Below are 19,857 nucleotides of genomic sequence, written 5' to 3' on the forward strand. Positions count from 1 at the left end.
ATGGCGCCAACCAGGCGCATAATTTGAAAAATAGATGAAGTGGAATGTGTTCAGAGTTTCTTTCTGCCAAGGTACCCAATTTTTGGTATTTAAGAGATATCTGTTACTTTTGAATATCAAATTTCTCGAAACGTCGTACTGTACGAGAAATTATGAAGAATACATATTTTTATTTTCCAAAATGGTCAAATATTCATTAGTCAGGGTTCAATTTACTTTTGAGAGTTGGGTTCTTTGAATTTCTGCTATTTTTATGCTATGTCATGAACATCATGAAGAAACTGGAAGATGTGGGTGGAATTTTGTGTTCGGATGAGGTGTGAGATATAACTGAAAATTGTATTTTTTTATGGATTTTCAATATGCTGTATTTTTTTCAACCAAGCCGAATCGGGGAAAGGGAAAAGTGTTTTTTTCACCTCAGGAATATTCTGTTGAAATATATGTTTAAGTCAAAGACTCACCCTGTATACATTCTGGCTCTCATACCATGAGTGTTAGGTATCCTACATAACCTAGAGGATTCGGAAAATGCTGCTGGACGTATAGGATATTCAGTGCTTGAGCGAGAGTAAACTGAAATCCAGTGGAACAGTGCAAAGCTCGAAATATACAAGGTGTACCAAGTTCGAGGGCCTTTTAGACGTTTCTGGAGAACTTTACTTCTTGAAATCTGAAAATTTGGATTATGATATTTTTCGACATTATCAACTGAGCTGAAATCGAGTCTAAAATATTCTTGAAGCCTAAGCACTTTCAGTTATACAGGAACGTAAATTTTTCCAAAAAAGTTTTTTTTTATTTTTTCTTTCCTGATATGATTTGAACAGAAATATATTCGAAATTGACTACTCTATCATATCAGAAACGAAAAAATAGAAACAAAAAATTTATTTCCAATCCAATATAACTGGAAATGCTCACGCTTCAAGAATATTTTAGCTCAGTAGATAAGGTCGAACAATATCATAATCCCAATTTTCAGATTTCAAATAGGTCCAGTTCTCCAGAAACGTCTTATAGGCCCTCGAACTTGGTACACCCTGTATACGCGTTATAATAATGAAAAATCCAGTGTTGAACTAGATCACACATAGGTAGAAGGTGACCTAAGACCTAAGTGGGGACAGACCTCATTCGAGTGGCGATCGCAGTCCGCAGATTCGAATGAGGTTCCCACTCCCCACTGGCCACCTGTGAGAGAGAAGAAGCATTCTGTTCATATTACGCCAAGATATTACTTAATATCTTTATATTTTTAATATTTTTGATAATACGCATATATTTCTATCTTTATTATAATGTGCGACTGGATTTCAATTCACTCTCCTTTATGCATTGAATATCCTATACGTCCCGTATAAGATATTTTCCGAATCTGCATATGCAGAGTGTTTTAAAATACACTAACAAGATCTAAAGTCCTTTTTTTTATTTAGCCCATTTTCTCCATAAACAAGTGAACGTAACGAATTTCCTGACGGATCAATAGGGGTTGAAGTTTACGAGATATGAAGATAAAAAACAACATTCAAATGAAATAGCAGTCAAAGCTCACTAATTCTTTCTTTGCTTCGTTAAAAATTTGAGTCAATCCCTCGAAATAATTTTATTTTCCCGTATCACGTAGGTGCGTGAAAATAACGGAGGCTGTAAAATATACAAACAAAACAAACAATTATTTTAGATACTTAAAATCACTTGGCATACTGGATGATGTTAACATGTTAACACAAAAACATAACCTATGTTTCCAGTTCGATCCTTATATCTTGAAAATTCAAAGGCCTTTTTCCTTCCCTTTTCTCATTCAAAAATCCTGATACTTTATCTTATCTTTATTTCGGTAACATTTTTGAATGCGAGATTTAGCTTGTCTAATTGCAGGTGGAGTATATTATATCTGTATATCTTCATTTGAAATGGCCAACCATGAAAATACATGAAAAGGCTTGACCATCCCATATCGTGAATAAATTAATAAGAATGAGACCTAGTGAACGATAGTCGTCGATCCCTACTGAGTCGGACAAGAGACAACCAAAATTTATAGCCGCTCTGTCGTCTGAACACGAAGACTGTTATGTCGTATCATGCAGAGAGATGTACGCATATAATGCAGTATAATCGTGGTGGTTTTGGAAATTGTCCACTTTAATTGTACAATAATTTACAATAATGATTTCTTGATTAGGGGTTACTTACCCTTTTCTGCTCCATTAGCATTCAGTTTGGCAAATCTTTTTCTAAATGCTACATCCAAAGTACCGATTTGTCGTTTCTTTTGAGCTGCCCGTTCTAGGTTGTGGATAGTCTTTCTTCGTCCAATTCTATCAGGTCCAGATCCGGAGTCATTATCATAGTCTCCTTCATCTATACCCTGAAGTTTCTGCAGCTGTTTGACTATTTCCACAGCTTGTTTATCCAATAAAGCATTTGGTGACATTTCTTCTTTCTGTAAGTTACAGTAAAATTTGTTCCAAATAAGAATTTAAAGTAATTCTAAATAAACATCAAATAGTTACGAGTTTGGATCACTATGTTGTGTATTATATTTCCCAACTTGCCTTTTTGTGGAAACAGAGATTGAGTTCTGTAGATGCTAGAATATGGGCGATTGTTCCGAATCGATGGAACAACATGGCAGTGAACTGTATGAACAAAATGAGGGAGAAGAAGAACACGAACACTAGACCAATTGGTTCCAGTTGAAGGTACTCCTTAGTGATATGTACCTGTAAGATGAAAATGTATAAGAACATGAAATACTCCGTTTTAGAAGGTTCAATTCAGAGGAAAAAAATGAGTTTTTCCAAATTGGTTTATTAGTAAAGGTGAATTTTCCTCCTCTAAATATTCATATCAACCACAACAAATTCAAGAGTAATATTATATGAACAATATTAGAAAAAGGCCCTCAGCCATTTGTTACATCACCTTGAAAGGTAGTAAGAATGTTAGAATATTATTCACATGAATTTGACGGGAAGGAACACATTTTAAAACAAATTAGGAATTTTAGACGAGGTTGAGAAAAGAATCAGGCGAAATTGAGATGAAACCACGGAATGAAAAATGAAGTATTGTTTGTCAAACAATGTTTCGATTTTCCAGTTGATATATTTGTTTTCTTTTTTTTAAGCCCACATATAACGTTAATGTGAAATCGAATACGCAAATGAAAAGATGGAATGATCCTGAGGATGACGATGAATATGAATGATAATTACGACCATGTATTCAATTGTGCTCAATTTTGCAGCAAAATTTCTTAAATCCAAGTATTTGATATATATGTGTATGTTGAAAAAAACTCCCAAACTATTCGTTGGTCCCAAAAATAAAGAAGATAATTTTGATTCTAATTCCTTCCATTGGTATGATAGACCAATTTACTTCCTGTTAATTGGAAAGAATGACATTCATATCATTTTTCAGAAAGCTAGTTTTTCGGCTTCTTAATTCTATACATAAGGTTGAAGGTAACAGTGTGGTAACACTTCTTCTCTCTTAGCCTGATTTTTAATGAATTCAGAAAATGTTGAGGGATTCCAAAAATCCAAAGTGTTTGTACATAATTTTATTTTCCGTGAAAACATGCTTTTTAATGAATGAGATGCTATATGCTATTTTTTTTTAAATAATTAAAATTAATAATGCTTAAATTCCTTGATGTTCCAAAACCTTGTGAATTAAATCTATTTCATTATCCCCAGGCAAAATAAAAATGAATTTTTGCATTTGACAAAAAATTTTAGAACATCTTAATTTTCAGAATATTTCCCATCTACAAAATGCATTTTCATTAATGAGTTTCAGTGCAACGGTTTTGGGAAAATTGTATGAAGATTCTAGCTGTTTTTCTAAATAAATTTCCCTGTTACAAGTCAATGAACCCTTTCGAGGTAATTCTTGTGAGAGTTAAATCGAAAGATAACACATTGTATTTATTTCAGTATTAGTTAATTCGTGTTCATCTCATTAGAATGATTTATTCTTTTATGTATATGTATATGGAGCATTATTGTTGTCGTATTTTACGGACACTTTTAATACGGCTAGAGTATTCTCCACTCTACCCTCCATGGTTGGCACTAGCAGGAAGCCGTTGGAAACTTTTTTAGGCTAATTTTCAACCAAACTTATTTCTGTCGATGAATTTTGAGGACTATACCTCAGGATGTTGGGGAAATTAGTTTTTTCGACCTGAATGTATGCGAGACGCTTACCCCATAGAAATAATCAAAGGACCCGGGCCCCTTGACCCCCCACCTCCCTGAATGACAGTACCATAATGAGATGAACAGATATTGCCTAATACAATTTCGAATAAAATACAATGTCAGTTCATTCAATCGGCACCCGGTTTATGCCAAAACAAAATGATATGAAATGAAAGATGGAATTGGGGTTCTGAAATAATAGTGGGATGTTGTATTTATTGAACTGATTCATATAAATGCCTCATTATTATAGCTACCATTCAACAAATACAGCATTGAAGTGTGAATGATATGGTGCGATATCCATTATTGTATATTTTGCCAGTTCCACTTGTTAGATAATGAGCACAAACCTGTGTATTGTAATATGTATATGTTAAAATGCACACACATATTGTTGAGTATGCAGAAGTGGATGTGATTGGCATAAAAGAGCCAACAAAACTACGCTGAGTAATTTTCTCAAGAGCAGAAATTTGTGCATCGAGGAAATTCAGTAGTTAAAATTCATTGGTCTATGGCAGCGAGGCAATGTTTTTCGAAAATCTCCAATACGGAAAAATTATACAGTGTTTACATAATGTAACGCAATATTTCGATTTGTTAGGTTTGCAAAAAAAATTTTGAATGAAAGTAAATAATAAATAAGTAAATAATTCAGGCCATTCGCATAAGTAGATTAGAGGTATACAGGGTGCACAGTTACTCCAAAATGACTTATAAATACCATAAAAAGCTGATATGGTATTACTCAATTGCTGATTTGTTTAAGTTACGTTATTTTATGTACACAGTGTATAATGGTATATGAACTATTCTTATTTCAATTTTGTTATTACTTGTATGAAACATATCGGCGATGATACTCCTGGATATGTATATATAAATTTTTTTTTATTTGTCATCAAATAATACGCAGAAATGGTAAAAAGAACACCCGGTATTTGAATATATCACAATAATATCGCGCTCCGCAACTTGGTCGATATATGTAAAGGGTGGCCCATTTAAAAATTGGAATTTAATTTTGCTATAAAAAAAAAACTGCTCAATATTTTTCAATGGTTGAACATTTATTTAAAAGGTTGGTTCATGACATTTATTTATGAAAAATAATTTCGGCCAAATGACCACCACGGCTGACTTGGCAGTAGCCTATTCGTTCCACCCAATTTTTTAATACATTTTCGATTGTTTGGGGCTCTATTTCACCAATAGCAGCTTGAATTTCGGTCTTGAGGTCTTGAATTGTTTCTGGATTGTTGGCGTAACACTTATCTTTCACTGCTCCCCAAAGATAATAATCCAATGGCGTCAGATCGCAGCTTCTTGGTGGCCAATTCACATCAGCATTTCTGCTGATTATTCGATTTCCGAAAATGCGGCGTAAAACATCGATTGTGGCGTGTGCTGTATGGCTCGTTGCACCGTCCTGTTGAAACCAAACATCGTCCAAGTCGTCAGCTTCAATTTCTTGAAAGAGCCAATCGTTCAACATTGCGCGGTAGCGCTCGGCATTGACGGTTACGGCGATTTCTGCTTCATTTTCAAAGAAAAATGGACCGATGATGCCGCCAGACCAAAGTCCGCACCAAACAGTCACTCGTTGTGGGTGCATTGGCTTCTCTATGACGACGTGCGGGTTTTCTGTGCCCCAGATGCGACAATTTTGCTTATTAACATAACCACCGAGGTATAAATGAGCTTCGTCCGAAAAGACGATTTTTCGATAAAATTCGTTATCCTCCGCCAAACAATTTTCCGCCCAATTTGCGAACTGTAGACGACTCGGATGGTCAATTGGCTTTAGCTGTTGCACCAATTGAACTTTATACGGCTTCATGGCAAGATCTTTACGCAAAATTCCCATCAAAGAAGTGCGTGAAATGTCCAATTGTTGAGAACGATGGCGAACTGATGTTGATGGTTGTTCACGCACACTTTCAGCCACAGCAGCAATATTTTCGGTTGAACGGACCGGACGTGTACGTACACGTGTTGGTTTATCCACCAACGTTCCGGTTTCACGAACACGCTTCACAAATTGATCCACAAATTGGGTTTTTGGAACATTTTTTTTGTCGAATTTTTTTCTTAAATTTCTCACAGTTTGAGTAGAAGACTCACCACTTGGGAAATAAGTTTTTAATATTTCCCAACTTTCTTCAAGCGAATAGCGTCCCATTTCGTAAACTTCAAACTTTCAACTAAATATTAGTCACGTCAAAAAGAATAATTGACGTTTATAAAGTCAAATAATCGGTAGTTCAAATTCCAAACACTAGATGGACCACCCTTTATTTGCGGAAGCAACTGGCACTAGACTTAACGTCCAGTTTCATAATCAAATTTTCGGCCGGTTCCATAATCAAACCTAAAGTCGCTTTAATTTTAAAGCTTCCTTTAACCCTACTAAAAATGACAATAAATGATGCTTTCAGCTTAAAGTGACTTCAGAGTATGAAACTGGACGTAAAGCATGCATGCAATAATAAGAAATAATTCAGATGCATAGCACCCGTTCTTATAAATTTCAACAAATGTTTGAATCTCTGAATAGTTTGAATCGACCAAACCACTCGGTTTGGTCGACGGCAGACCATCCCATCGAAGAAGAGTAGATGGTGCTTGTGATTTCTGTCTTATTTGAACTCATTCAAACAACAATTTCCACTTATATGAACAGCGGACACTTGAACAAATGCCGATGAAATGCTTCAGCGCCATCTAGCAGGCAACGAGATCCAACTCAATACTCCCCCTTGGTGAGCCCCAAAATGAAGACCGTAGCATATATCCAATCGAAATACACTAGAAGAGTAGCATTTCGCAGTCAACCGAAACCATTTTGTCGGTATCTATTTTTCAAATGACAACCTCCCTTATCCAACACTAGTGGATTCTACTCCGAACAGAAGGCACACTACATCCCTTAAAAGTTATTGGTACTGCGGGTGTTCTTTTTCCATGTGTACATATAATTGCCTCATGCCTTGCCTCTAATTTAGACCACCCGAATGAGAAATACAACCAGAAAATAACGCGAAAAATGCGCATAGTTTTGCTGTCTATAAACACCATAGATAATCCATTAGTAGGTAATCCAACATCCACGGAAGAAGACATTCGTGAGAAGATATTTGAAACGGTAAATACCTCAGATGTCTCCTCATCATAAGTAATGTTGGTTTTTATACCCCAAGGCCACTTTACGTGTATTTGATCCTTGTTGAGTTGCAAAAGGAAAACAATCACAACGAAGAGGGCGTTGCACATAAAAAACGCAAAAACTGACCTATTTCTAAGTTCTATCAACTCTTTTGCTACGCGCGCCTGTAAGTGTAAAAAATGTGTTAGTTTATAATAAAAATAGCCCACATGATCCTTGCCGATTTCTGGATTGTATATTTGGAGTTGATTGATTTTACTTTTCATTTACCGTGCTGAATCAAGTGACCAGAAATTTGGGATGATCATGTGGACTTTGAATTACCTCTTGGGAGCTTTCATCATAAGTAATGTTGGTTCTGACGCCGAAGGGCCATTTCACGTGGAGGGAGTCCTTTTTGAGGGTCAGGAGGAACACAATCAGCACAAAAATGGCATTGATCATTAAAAATGCAAACACAGCTTTGTCCCTCAGTTCTTTTAGATCCGATGCTATACGTGCCTATAATTTGCAATTTCTTTTTAATTCCTGCTCTATTTCACATAGGTAACAATAATTTGGTCGAATTCGATAAATCTAAGACTAGTTTTATGAAATACATGTTTAATACCTTGTACGAGATGAAATTTCTCGAAAATGATGGGGAATATACAGGGTGAGTTTTTGACTCGTACGAATATTGTAACAGTATATTTTTGAGGTCAAAAGACACACACACACACACGAATCGTCTCGATTTAAAAGAATCAAGCTGTTGACGATTTTAACGAGTGAAATTAATTTCGGAATATAGTTTATCATTTACTTGATGAAATTCACCCACGTCTTCCAGTTTTCTCTTTATGAACATAAAGATACAAACAATACAAAGCACAAAACTCTTGAAACTAAGTTGGACGATTTCTAATGAATATTTGAACGTTTTGTAAAATAAAAGTATTCTTCACATTTTCTCGTTAATGCGATGTTTTCGAGTAATTTGATGTTCAAAAATTAAAAAGTGTCTGTGAAATTTTAAAATTTGGAAACTTTGGCTGAATGCGACTCGGTTTAAAAGATCCACAGATGTGTAGTGTCACAGATTTACTGAAGGTAATATTGTTTTTTCAGGGGTGGCATAGCTCATTATGAAAAGTTATAATGGCTATGTCTTTTTATAAGGGCCGAATCGGAAAAAATGATATGGGGGCAAAAGTGTTTCTTTCGACCTCAAAAATCTATTGTTAAAATATTTGTACGAGTCAAAGACTCACCATGCATATGGAAAGAGAACTAAAAAATATTTCCTTGATTAGGAATGAGGTAGCATCTTCTGAAAAAATCTTAAAGCATAATTCCTTAATTTGAATGTAATACCATAACTTATAATTTTACTTGGAAGGTTAATTTTAGTTTTCCCTAATGTTTTTCTAAAACTGATATTTCAAAAGCCCAACACTCTGTAGGGATGTAATGAATTTTTGATGAATTCGGTAGTTCAAGTTCAAGATTCAATTTTCGGTAAAAATTTATCATGACAAAATTATGAGTGCTATTATTCGACCAAGACGTAGTTATTCTTAATATGCATTGCCATTCGTGATTTTAACCTGAAATTTTTGAATGTGTTGGTTAATGGTGTTGTTCCCAGGCAGTTGGTTTTTGAAAGATAATAAAATTTTCAGCAACTTTGTCGAAAAACGAAAATCGACTCGTCCTTATGAATTTGTTATTGCGCGTGTCCAAGTAATCTGACTTTTTTCATAGAATTACCTTTTCTTCTGGATTTTCATCGATAGGAAACAAATACTTGTCCAGCAAATCTTTCCAGAATTGCAGTTCAGCACTGCTTAGGAATTCTACCTCTCCCTTTCCAACTTCCGGATCTTCAATCCAATAGGGATTGATCAGATCATCCCTTTTACTCTTAGGCGATGTGGATGCAGTTTCGGATTCGGATTCGGACGATTCCTTATCCGATTCTTCAGCTACTGGTCCTAAATTGTTATGTCGATCTCCTCTAGATGATGCAGAAACACTTCGTTTTCTTGAAGTATGTCCTACTGGGTCTACAGCTCTAGATAGGAAACAAGCTCTGTATTTACAAGAGTCAATGAGCTTAAATTTCGATCTAATGATCGTAACAAATTGAACACAATTTTTTCATAAATTTACTCACCTCTCTATACTATCCAATCTCTTACTCAGACCTTCCAAAGAGTCCGCTATCTGGATTAATTGAGCCTTCTCGTCACTTGGCGATTGATGAGTGCAAAGCATACATTTGAATAATCCTGCTAGAGATATTTCTATACTTCCCGCATCGTCATCGTTTGTACCTCCGTTTTGTAGAAAGCCTAACAGAGATTTCTGTTTAGCTCTTCGTTTTGCTTCTTCAGCTGCTTTCTTCTCCTCCTCCAATTCCTATTGATTCATGGTTATTTTAAAATATGTATTCTATTTTTCCGAAACTCTCACCTTTTTCGTCTTTTTGACCGCCACCTCCCTGGTACCCCAGGATACAACATTCAAGTTTATTATCGAGTATAAAATCAAGAGAAGGTACATGGAAGGAATTGATAACAAGTAGATGACTCCAGGTACTATGCACCAAAATTCTTGAGGATGAAGACAAGCTGCTATAAAGAAGGACCCTGTCATGGCACTTAAGAAAATGGAAGATGGCGAACCCCATCCGTCTTCCCTTAACTGAAGAGCGGTACCCACAATAACGGCCATCATTATAAGAGCGTAACAAGTGGATAATATTTGAGCAACCAACAGCTGAAAGCAAATGATTTGCACATTTTTACGTGTCATTTTCAACTCTCATGAGTATTTTTTACCTGTATATTAGCTTTACAAGTGAAACAAACCAGGATGAAGAAAAGTATCGGATAAATATTATAGTAGAAACTTGTCCAGTTATCTATTTGGAAGGCCGCGACAAAAGCTCCTACCAACATAAGAAATATGGTTCCAGGTCCAAGAATCGTGCCGCCCATCAAAAGTATCTGTAATTTCTCATTGTTTTCAATATTTCAATCAAGTTTATATAGATGCTTACCTGGTATCCTATATAAGGTTTAGAAATATTATCATTAATCTTTATGGTTTTCTTATAATCCATCAGCAGGTCCATGATGTTCGCAATAGTCGATGGTACCCATCTTCTTCTCTGATTGTAGAACTCATTGAATCCTTCTGGTGCGTGAGTGTACGCGTCTGATGCAGCTGAATATTCAACACGATATCCTCTTTGAAGGAGAAGTGTACAAAGCCATCTATCTTCACCCTGATCATACTGTACATAGTGCCTAGCTTCATCAGACCTGAAATGGAAAAATAAGTGGTAAGTATTCTACTCATTTTGGGTGGAAACTATATTGAAATGTTTTTCATATTTTTCATAATTATACATATCTGAAAATGCTCAACACATATTGGGTCTGTCTGCATCGGGTCTTCTGATCCGATGCCTTTCAAAATTTTTATTTGGATCAGGGCTGTAGAAAATACTCGTCTAGATACACATAATTTGAAGTCTCATACCTTGTTGTATATTTCTTCATAACATTATCGTCCATCAAAGCCTTTCCTCTAAAGAGTGAAAAACATCCTGGACTACAGAGGACACAACCAATAACGTGTTCAGTAGCTTTTTGGAGCCAATGACCTATAGCATATTCGAACATTTGGTACCAAACCATAGGACCGGATCCAAGAGGGTGAATACGTCCACAAGCAGCTCCTGTAAAACAAAATATGATATTCATACAGGGTGTATCTGAATAACAAGAAAAAAATGGAAGGGGTTATTCTGTGTTGAAACTTGAGGTGGGCATTTGGTATAAAATTTTTTGAAAAACTTCCCCCAGAAAAAAAAAAACAACTTTCCGAAGGTTAGCAGAAAAATTGGTTTTTTTATTTTCCCTGTATAGCTAAAGACACGAAATTTGGTAAATATCATTTGTCAATGAAATTATTATAACATGTTGGAATTTTTGAAGTATGCTCGGAAAGGGTTGAAATAGTGAACCTCCAAGATATTTTCTCTCACAACTTTTGGATGAAAATTTTCCTTTTCAAAAAAACATGGCTGAAAAGCCCAATTCATATACTAACTTTTTTAGTTCTACAAACTTTTTCGACAATTTAAGAGAGGGTATTTTGCCTTAATATCTAGTAGTTTGTGCTTTGCAATGACAATCATAAAAGCAATAAATCCGATACCATGATTGTGCACTATCATATACATGGAAAATAAAAAAAAAAAACAATTTTCTTTGTTAATCTTCGGAGGGGCTTAACCTTTTCGCGGGAGGTTTTAAAAAAAAAATTATATCAAATATTCACTTTAATCTTCCTCAAAAAATCACCTCTCTAATTTTTTCGCTGTCATTGAAATTATACTCAATCAAAATATTCCAAAGATTTATGGAATGACTCGAGGAAATTTTTCTTTCCTAAATGATATTTATTAGTAAACTGCCCCCAGAAGAGAGTGAAAATATTTCTTCACAGTTCTTCGGCTTGTCCCTGTTTGTAAATGGTGAAAATGAGCACAAAGTTTTTTTTATATTTCGGTCAATATTTCCGATGTATAATGTTTTTTTTTTTGCAGAAATTGTTTTGACGTGTCTTATACATTTTTTCAATGTCGACAAAGATCCATAAATGTATTCTTTTCTATTCTATTCTATTCATTAGGTCAACGAAGCAGTGACAATTGTTTAGTTAGATTTCTAAGATTTTCAATCACGCAAATTTTTAGCATTGGACAAATTGTAGTGTGTGACGTGTTGGTAGGGATGGCCTGAAAAAGGGTTTCATGACTACTGTCATATATCCCGACGACCTCAAACTACCTTAGCAAGGGAAGACCCCCATTTGAGGGTTGAAATTTTCCCAGATCAGTTTCTACAACATGCTCGATTGGATAATAGGTTTGAGGTTCTGTAACCAAGGGTTCTGGAATCGAAATATGGCAGAATAAAGATTTTTGTTGTTGTTGTTTGGGGTACCATAGAAATCTATCTAGTGTAGGCCCATCAGCCCTGCCAAAAAACAGTCTCTCACTGGGCAGGGTTAATTCCACAATGATCATCGAAATTCCCACTACTTTGGACCATCTCTAAGACTCTAAAAAGGAGATTGCCAACTTGAGGAACCGTTAGTAGCATATGAAGATGCTATATTGTGATAGCGAAGCACGTGTCGTGGTTAAAAAACTCATGTTAGTGAAAATCATAAAATTCTGTTTTTAGTTAAATTATGGATTTTCATCAAGTATTGGCGACATCAATTCAATATATTTTTTTCTAGCATTAGATCAACTTGATGGTATGTATGTATGTCGTCTATATCCATTTTGGAAGTAATTAACTATATTGATGACAACTTACCCAAGTTTCTATTCTTCTTCATAAGATCGATGAGCAGCAACAGTGCTGAAGGTTGAAAATCAACATCCCCATCCAATGTTAACAGATACGTATTTTCTGCTATCACAGCCTTTCTGTCTACCGAAATGGGCAGTTCCATCAGTCGATGCCCAAGAAGATAATACATGTACATAACCTGGGACCATCTCTTTCTGTGTCTTATCTTCATTTTGTCTTTCAAGTGGGCGATCATAGTAGTTTTACCCGGAAGTGTCCAAATCAATCTTCCACCATATGGAGTCGGTATTTTCTTTGGTGGTCGGATTCGGATGTGCGTTTGATGTACTTCCGAAGCGGCCTCATCAAGACTCGAAATCAAGAGTTTCACGAATCTATTAACTTGAGTGTCATCATCGCTGTGGTCTGATAACTCGAAGGCATCATCGAAGAAGATGTGAGCTGAAAAGACGTGTTGAAAATAAATATTTTGACGATTCTGTTTATACATTTCAGTGTTCCAAACAATGGTGAGATACTCCCCACAAATTTGTGTTATTATCTATCTTCCATACTTCTCAAAATCAAACTTTAGAGCTCTAGTACGGCCTAACGAAAAATCAATCAGTCATTGGCCTTGTTTCCCAAAATAGGTATGTTTTCAGAAGATGCAGAATTACGAATGATGCACGCAAATTAAAAAAATTCTCGGACGCGCTCGATTTTTGATGCGAGGAGTACAACTTTTAAGATGAAATTCACATGCATATCACGTTCCTCAATGTGTACTCTGACGAGTAGATAGAGGAAGGGGTAGATAACGTAAACAACAAGAAAAATGTGTCCAACATCTCTAGAGGTTTATGTTTACATATACTCCATGGAAACAAGCTGATCTACGCCATTTGTGTTTTCGTTTACCCTAATATTTTTTAATGTTCATTATTGTTGAATTTGTGTTTGGTGTAATAGTGTTTCGTTCATTTTAAGATTTTGGTATCAAGAGTTTCGTTGTAGACAAGTCTGAAATTATGTAATTTATGGCAAATATGCTGAAAAAGACTACTATAGAGATCGGGGTAAACGTAACCAAAAACATGTTGATTTTGGACACAGAAATTTCTCCTTCGTAGCTGCGCAATGCGGTATTTTCTCTTTCCTCTATCAACGCTCTGACGTGACGTGGGCCCATGCCACAGTGCGCATGATTCAAAAATCCTAGCATAGGATTTTGCGCGAAAGCGTGAGCTGACATGACGTGGAAATGCATCTGCATCCCTTCAAAATTCAAATTATCAGGTGTAAAAAAAAAATGTGAGGCATAAAATTTAACAAAAAAGTCTACAAGGAGGATAAGAAATAACTAGAGTATTTTCATCTAGTATTTCTCTATTCTTATTCCTGATACTTTCGGAGATATTAATAGTTTTACACAAAAAATTGCCAAAAACATGGATCCAATGAAATAGGTATAAAGAAGACGTTTTTTTGGAAGCTGAAATTTTGAAAATGGACCACTGAAATCTTGGGGATGAATTTCGTATAGAAAAGTCTTGGTTTGTGATATACCTACATTCAATGCTCAACAAATTTTCAAACTTAACTTTTATCATCAATAGGTTATTTTGGATTATTCTGGATGATACAAAAAACTGTTTTTAAAACGAATATTTTTCTTCATTCTCCAGAATTGTTCAAACATCGAGGACATGTATAACGAAAACGGTCCAAAATATATGCATCTGGTCTCAATGGAAGCAAAATTCAATGTTATACACCTTCCAAATCAACAATTTTTTTTGAAATTTGAAATCCCACAGGAGATGTGATCGAAAAAACGTGAAGACACTCCTTAAGGGGCACATTTCAGCCCCTCCCTAATGCATAACTCCGCCGAGGGAGAAAACCTATTGGGACATCTGAAGCTTTTTCAGCAATAAATTCTTTGATCTCAATTTTTTCATAATTGGGTCAGCCGAGAATTCTTGGGTGAACTCTCTACAAAATTTTGGCAAGAATACGGCAGAGATTATTTTGTATGCATCTGGACAGTAAATTCTACCGAAAGTGCGTATGTAACTGCAGAGAATTCACGGCGCATGAATTCACGAGTAATTTCTCTAGAGAAATCTCGGCTGTTGCAAACGGGCTTAACAATAAAGGCCTATGAATATTGACGGACATTTTCCGCAACCATTTCAACTTACTTTCGAATTCATAGTAGTCTGGATCCACCACCCTCAAGTACTTCTGAGCAACTCTTCTGGCAGATTGATCTTCATCAAGTCTCAGAATTGACTGTAAAAACTCCAACATTTCCTCTTTAGTTTCGTGCCACATCGTTGCACAAGCGTAAATTCTGGTGATATGATCGGAACTTTTGATAGTTCTGGGGGTAGAACCATCCGTGTGATTCGATATCGTTTCGTAATATTCGTCCCCTTTTTCTTTTTGAATTTCATCCAAGTCTTCCGTTTTGACGTCAGCTTCGTCATCCCTGCATCGGTTCAGTCCTGAAATGAACAGTTATCATTGGTAATATTGATATAAAGATTGTTATCACTCTCATAGCATCATAAATTTTAAAAGTACACAGAGTTCTCTCAGGTTTGTTATGCCCCTTTCGCTGTGGTCTTTATCGAGTTCAGCAGTTTCTGATAAATTCTTAGTATTTGGCAATAATTTATCCAAGACCTGTGTGATATCCTTAGAATTTTCGTGTTGTCCCCTTATCTGTAGGATTACAGAATACAGATATACGAGGATCTATTGATATCTAGTTAGCTTAGACCAGTTCCATGCATAAAAAAAAAATTGCGTTACCATAGCAACGAACAATAACTCATTAGAAGTGTCAGTGTGAAGTTTGAGGTCAAAAAATTAAACCAGAGTCAAGCAATGAATTAAAAGAAAGAAGATGTCCACCGAAATTGTGAAAATCGAAAAATTGTAATATCGAGCCATCCTCAAGTACCTGTATTTAAAAGGGTTAAGAGGTAAGCAGATTTACGAAGATATGCTTAATAGCCTTGGTGATCAATGTCCTTCGTATGCGACCATGAAAAATCTGACTGCAAGCTTCAGAAAAGGTAAATTTTCCATTGAAGATGATGACCAATCGGAAAGGCCAGTTTCTGTGTCGGTCCTCAAAAATATCGATGCGGTTCATGACATGATTTTATCAGACCGTCGAATTGGGCTAAAACTATCTGAAGCACTGAATATTTCATATGAACGCGGTCATCATTTAATAGTTCATGTCAATTTGGGCATGAGAAAAATTGCAAAATGGATCCCCAAATGTTTGAATGTTGACCAAAAAACCTAAGAAGTTTCTTGTCCAAAAATCTGCTGGGAAAGTTCCTGCTTCAGTTTTTTGGGATTGCCATGGAGTAATCATGATTGATTTTTTGGATAAGGGTAGAACAATAAAACCGGAGATTACTATTCGACATTACTGAACACTAAACATCTAGAGAAAAGACGCGGAAAGCTATTCAAAGGTGTTTTGTTTTTGCAGGACAACACCCCTGCACACAAATCTCATGTTGCCATGCAAAAAATTCGTGATTTAGGGTTTGAATCACTAGAACACTCCCCCTTATTCACCAGATTTGGCTCCATCCGACTATCATCTCTTTCCTCAACTGAAAAAAAGTTTTAAAGGTCGTAAATTTTCTTCCAACGAGGAGTTGATGAAAGCTGTGGAGCTTTGGTTTGCAGAGCAAGAAGAAAATTTTTCTCCAATTAAGAGAAGGAATATGCTGAGTAATAAAATATTTTGACTTTGAAATTTTGTTTGGTTCTATAGTAGGCTAAGAATTTTTCAATATGTCCTCGTAAGGTAGTTTAGAAATTAATTCATCGTTTCCCTGCTATACAGGGAGATTGATTATAAATGCCCCATCTCCTTTTAACTTCTTAAAGTAAACCTTATTTCATATACTCAGATTGTTTCGAAAAGCCTGTGAATAACCCTACTTTCTTTTTTCAAAGGGCTTTTCCCACTGTTTTGTCTGTCCTACTTTATACCGGTTTGACGTATAAGAAGATATTGTTAAAAGAAATCGCAAGTGTACTGATCAACTCTGGAAAGAATACAAAAACAAATGATAGAAGAAGTAAATCTATTGAACACCCAAAATCAGAGTATGGTTTTGGGAGCAAAAGAGGGATAAAAAGAATTTATCGTGCAAAAACGAGGACATGTAAAACACTTAAAATTAGATCGCATTTATCAATTGATTACCGCGGTATATTCTAGTATTTCCTGTATTTCTAATGTCAATATCTTTTAATATATCAAACCTGGGTAGAGGCAAAGATTATAGAGTAGTCTTTGGGTTTTGGGTATGTTTCGTAAAAAAGATTTCGAACGAATAAAAAGAAAAAAAAAACAAAAATAGGGTAACCATTTGAATTGGGAAAGTAGAATCATGCACATTATTTCTGAACCACCCTGAATATAGGAAAATAGTTTTTTCAACAATTCTTCATGAATTATGACATTTTTGTACGAAACCTTGTTTTTTGTAGGGGAATTCGACTAGGTTCTCGAATTTTAAAAATTAAGGTTTTTGAGGAACTACAACGACATTGATAAGAACTAAAAGATCATTGGTTTCCAATTCGAAAATCTACTTGCTGAAAATGCTACCAATAGCCCGCTTAAGCTGCATCCACATTATGCTGCTGTGTCTCATCGGCAAAGCCAACAAGAGAACATGGGTGTACACAGTCTAAATTGCAACTGAAGCTGCTCTGAGGGCAGCGGTTGGCACATCCTCACTATAAATTTCCGTTGCTTTCCTTTGGTGGAGACCGACATCGACAATTCAGCGATTTATCAGCGGCATTCAGCGGCATATCGGCACTAGCCGACGATGCATCCACATACACAGCGGCATAATGTGGATGCCGTTTTAGGAGCGTGCACATTAAGCTGCATCCACATTAAGCTACATCCACATTACGCTGCTGTGTGCCAATTGGCAAGGCCGCTTCGTATGTGGATGCATCGTCTGCTCATGCCACCCTGCCGCTGAAAAATCGCTGAACTGTCGGTCTCCATCAAAGAAAGCCAACGGAAATTTATAGTGAGGATGTGCCAACCGCTGGCCTCAGTGGCTTTGAGCGATTTTTGTTGCAATTTAGACTCTGTACACCCATGTTAATGTGGATGCGTCTTCTCTCGTTGGCTTTGCCGATTGGAAAAATCTCATCGGCAAAGCCCACAAGAGAACATGGGCGTACACAGTCTAAATTGCAACTGAAGCTGCTCTGAGGGCAGCGGTTGGCACACCCTTACTATAAATTTCGGTTGGTTTCCTTTGATGGAGACCGACAGTTCAGCGATTTATCATCGGCAATTAGCGGCATAATGTGGATGCAGCTTTAGGAGCGTGCATGCGTGGATGCAGCTTTAGGAGCGTGCACATTAAGCTGCATCCACATTATGCCGCTGTGTGCCGGGGGCTTTGCCGATTGGCAAAACCATCGAGTGAAGACGCATCCACATTAACATGGGTGTACACAGTTTAAATTGCAACTGAAGCCGTTCGAGGCCACTGAGGCCAGCGGTTGGCACATCCTCACTATACATTTCTGTTGGCTTCCCTTGATAGAGACCGACAATCTCATCGACAAAGCTATCGAGTGAAGACCTACCTATGAATAAATGTAATATTTCAAAATTTTCAAAATTGCCCTTACCTAAACTCTGGTCGATCAAAAGCCCATCGTACATCGGAGTCACGTACAATTTCTCAGTTCTCGCCAAACGTTCACATTTCGGCGTCCAGATATGTATCGTGATCCACGTTTGGGACAACAACCACAGCAGCCATATCCAAACGTGCTGATGCGAAATGAAATCGTTCAAGAAGAGGGCTGACGGACTAGTGAAAAAAAGGTATGGCGGTATCGTTTCGTTGAAAAAACAGGGATCCTCGTTTCTCAATCCGCAGGCAGCTATCAGAAGGGAAATAGCCACAGGAATGGTGAGATTGACTGGGAAGGCGTACGAGAAACCCTGGATCATGATTTTGCAGGCGAATTTCCCGAAAATGTAAGCGAAGTATGACGCGAAGATGCTTACGAGCAAGAAATGCACCGGTGTCTGATCGCTAGCCTGAACCGTTGTATCATCTCCTGTTGGTATTATTTCCGATATGTCCGGTAGGGAGGTTCCTCCAAGGAATGGTTTTACCTGCAACAGAATTCGTTTCTTATACCTTATCTTATAACGTCAGTTTCAAGACGATAAGTCTACCTCGTGAAAGTGTTTCGTTTTCGACTTATCTGATGTTTAAAAATCAAATAGTATTAATGAAATTTGAAAATTTTGGTACTGAATCTGAAGACTGAAGGCTGAATCTAACTCTGTTTAAAAGATCCACAGATGTGTAGTGTCGTAGATTTAGCTAGTTATTCTGAACGTAATTTTGTTTTTCCAGGGTTGGCACAGTTCATTATGAAAACATAAAATGGCTATATCTTTTTATCAGGGCCGAATCGGAAAAAATGGTATAGGAAATTAGTGTTTCTTTGGACCTCAAGAATTTACTGTTAAAATATTTGAACGAGTCAAAGACTCAGCCTGTATATCGAAAGTTGAACAGTAGGAGTGTAGAGAGGAGTTTTGTTATTGTTTTTTTCATGCAATCATTGGAAATATTCATTTAAAAGAATCACACTCACCTCTGTGATCGTGATCTGATGCTCGCCGAATCCTTCAGAAAATTTCGTGAACAGGAAAGCTACCTCACCTTCCTTGAACAGAAGGATAAAGAGTACCGCCAAGAAAAAACACAGACATTTCCAAATCGACATGAACATGTACGTGAAATATCTGGATTCATTGAATTGATCCTTTACTTTAGATAATCTCTTGATGAGGGGTATTTGAGAATGCTTCGAAATGTAATTCTCCCACCAACCAATCGAAATTAGGACTGTTGAAACAGGTATGATCCAAAGATCAGCCTTTTGTTCCACTATTGGCCAAAAAACGAATCCAGTCGCTTGAGCACCTATGGCAACTAGATCCACGATAACTTTTAGGAAACGGTTCGATTCTTTATTGCTTCTGGAAAGGAGCCCTGCA

At 36.5% G+C, this 19,857-nt stretch overlaps 1 protein-coding gene across 2 annotated transcripts in view; it reads right to left on the minus strand.

Annotated features, from left to right (window-relative positions):
- The window catches only part of LOC123312605 (chitin synthase chs-2), a 71,513-nt gene that overhangs the window by 1,511 nt on the left and 50,145 nt on the right, over nt 1–19,857 (minus strand). The window contains exons 5-17 of one of the 2 annotated variants that reach the window (XM_044897124.1): nt 19,452–19,852; nt 18,465–18,960; nt 14,960–15,265; nt 12,777–13,214; nt 10,924–11,122; nt 10,439–10,703; nt 10,218–10,385; nt 9,850–10,155; nt 9,551–9,795; nt 9,145–9,448; nt 7,380–7,556; nt 2,568–2,735; nt 2,206–2,455 (exon numbers count right to left, since the gene is read on the minus strand). In XM_044897124.1, coding sequence (XP_044753059.1) covers nt 2,206–2,455; nt 2,568–2,735; nt 7,380–7,556; nt 9,145–9,448; nt 9,551–9,795; nt 9,850–10,155; nt 10,218–10,385; nt 10,439–10,703; nt 10,924–11,122; nt 12,777–13,214; nt 14,960–15,265; nt 18,465–18,960; nt 19,452–19,852 — 3,723 coding nt within the window. Of the gene's footprint in view, nt 1–2,205; nt 2,456–2,567; nt 2,736–7,379; nt 7,557–7,716; nt 7,894–9,144; nt 9,449–9,550; nt 9,796–9,849; nt 10,156–10,217; nt 10,386–10,438; nt 10,704–10,923; nt 11,123–12,776; nt 13,215–14,959; nt 15,266–18,464; nt 18,961–19,451; nt 19,853–19,857 lie in introns of both variants that reach the window. The other variant, XM_044897123.1, reaches the window with a different exon arrangement.

Source organism: Coccinella septempunctata, chromosome 4, assembly GCF_907165205.1.
Source record: "Coccinella septempunctata chromosome 4, icCocSept1.1, whole genome shotgun sequence".
Lineage (NCBI taxonomy): Eukaryota > Metazoa > Arthropoda > Insecta > Coleoptera > Coccinellidae > Coccinella > Coccinella septempunctata.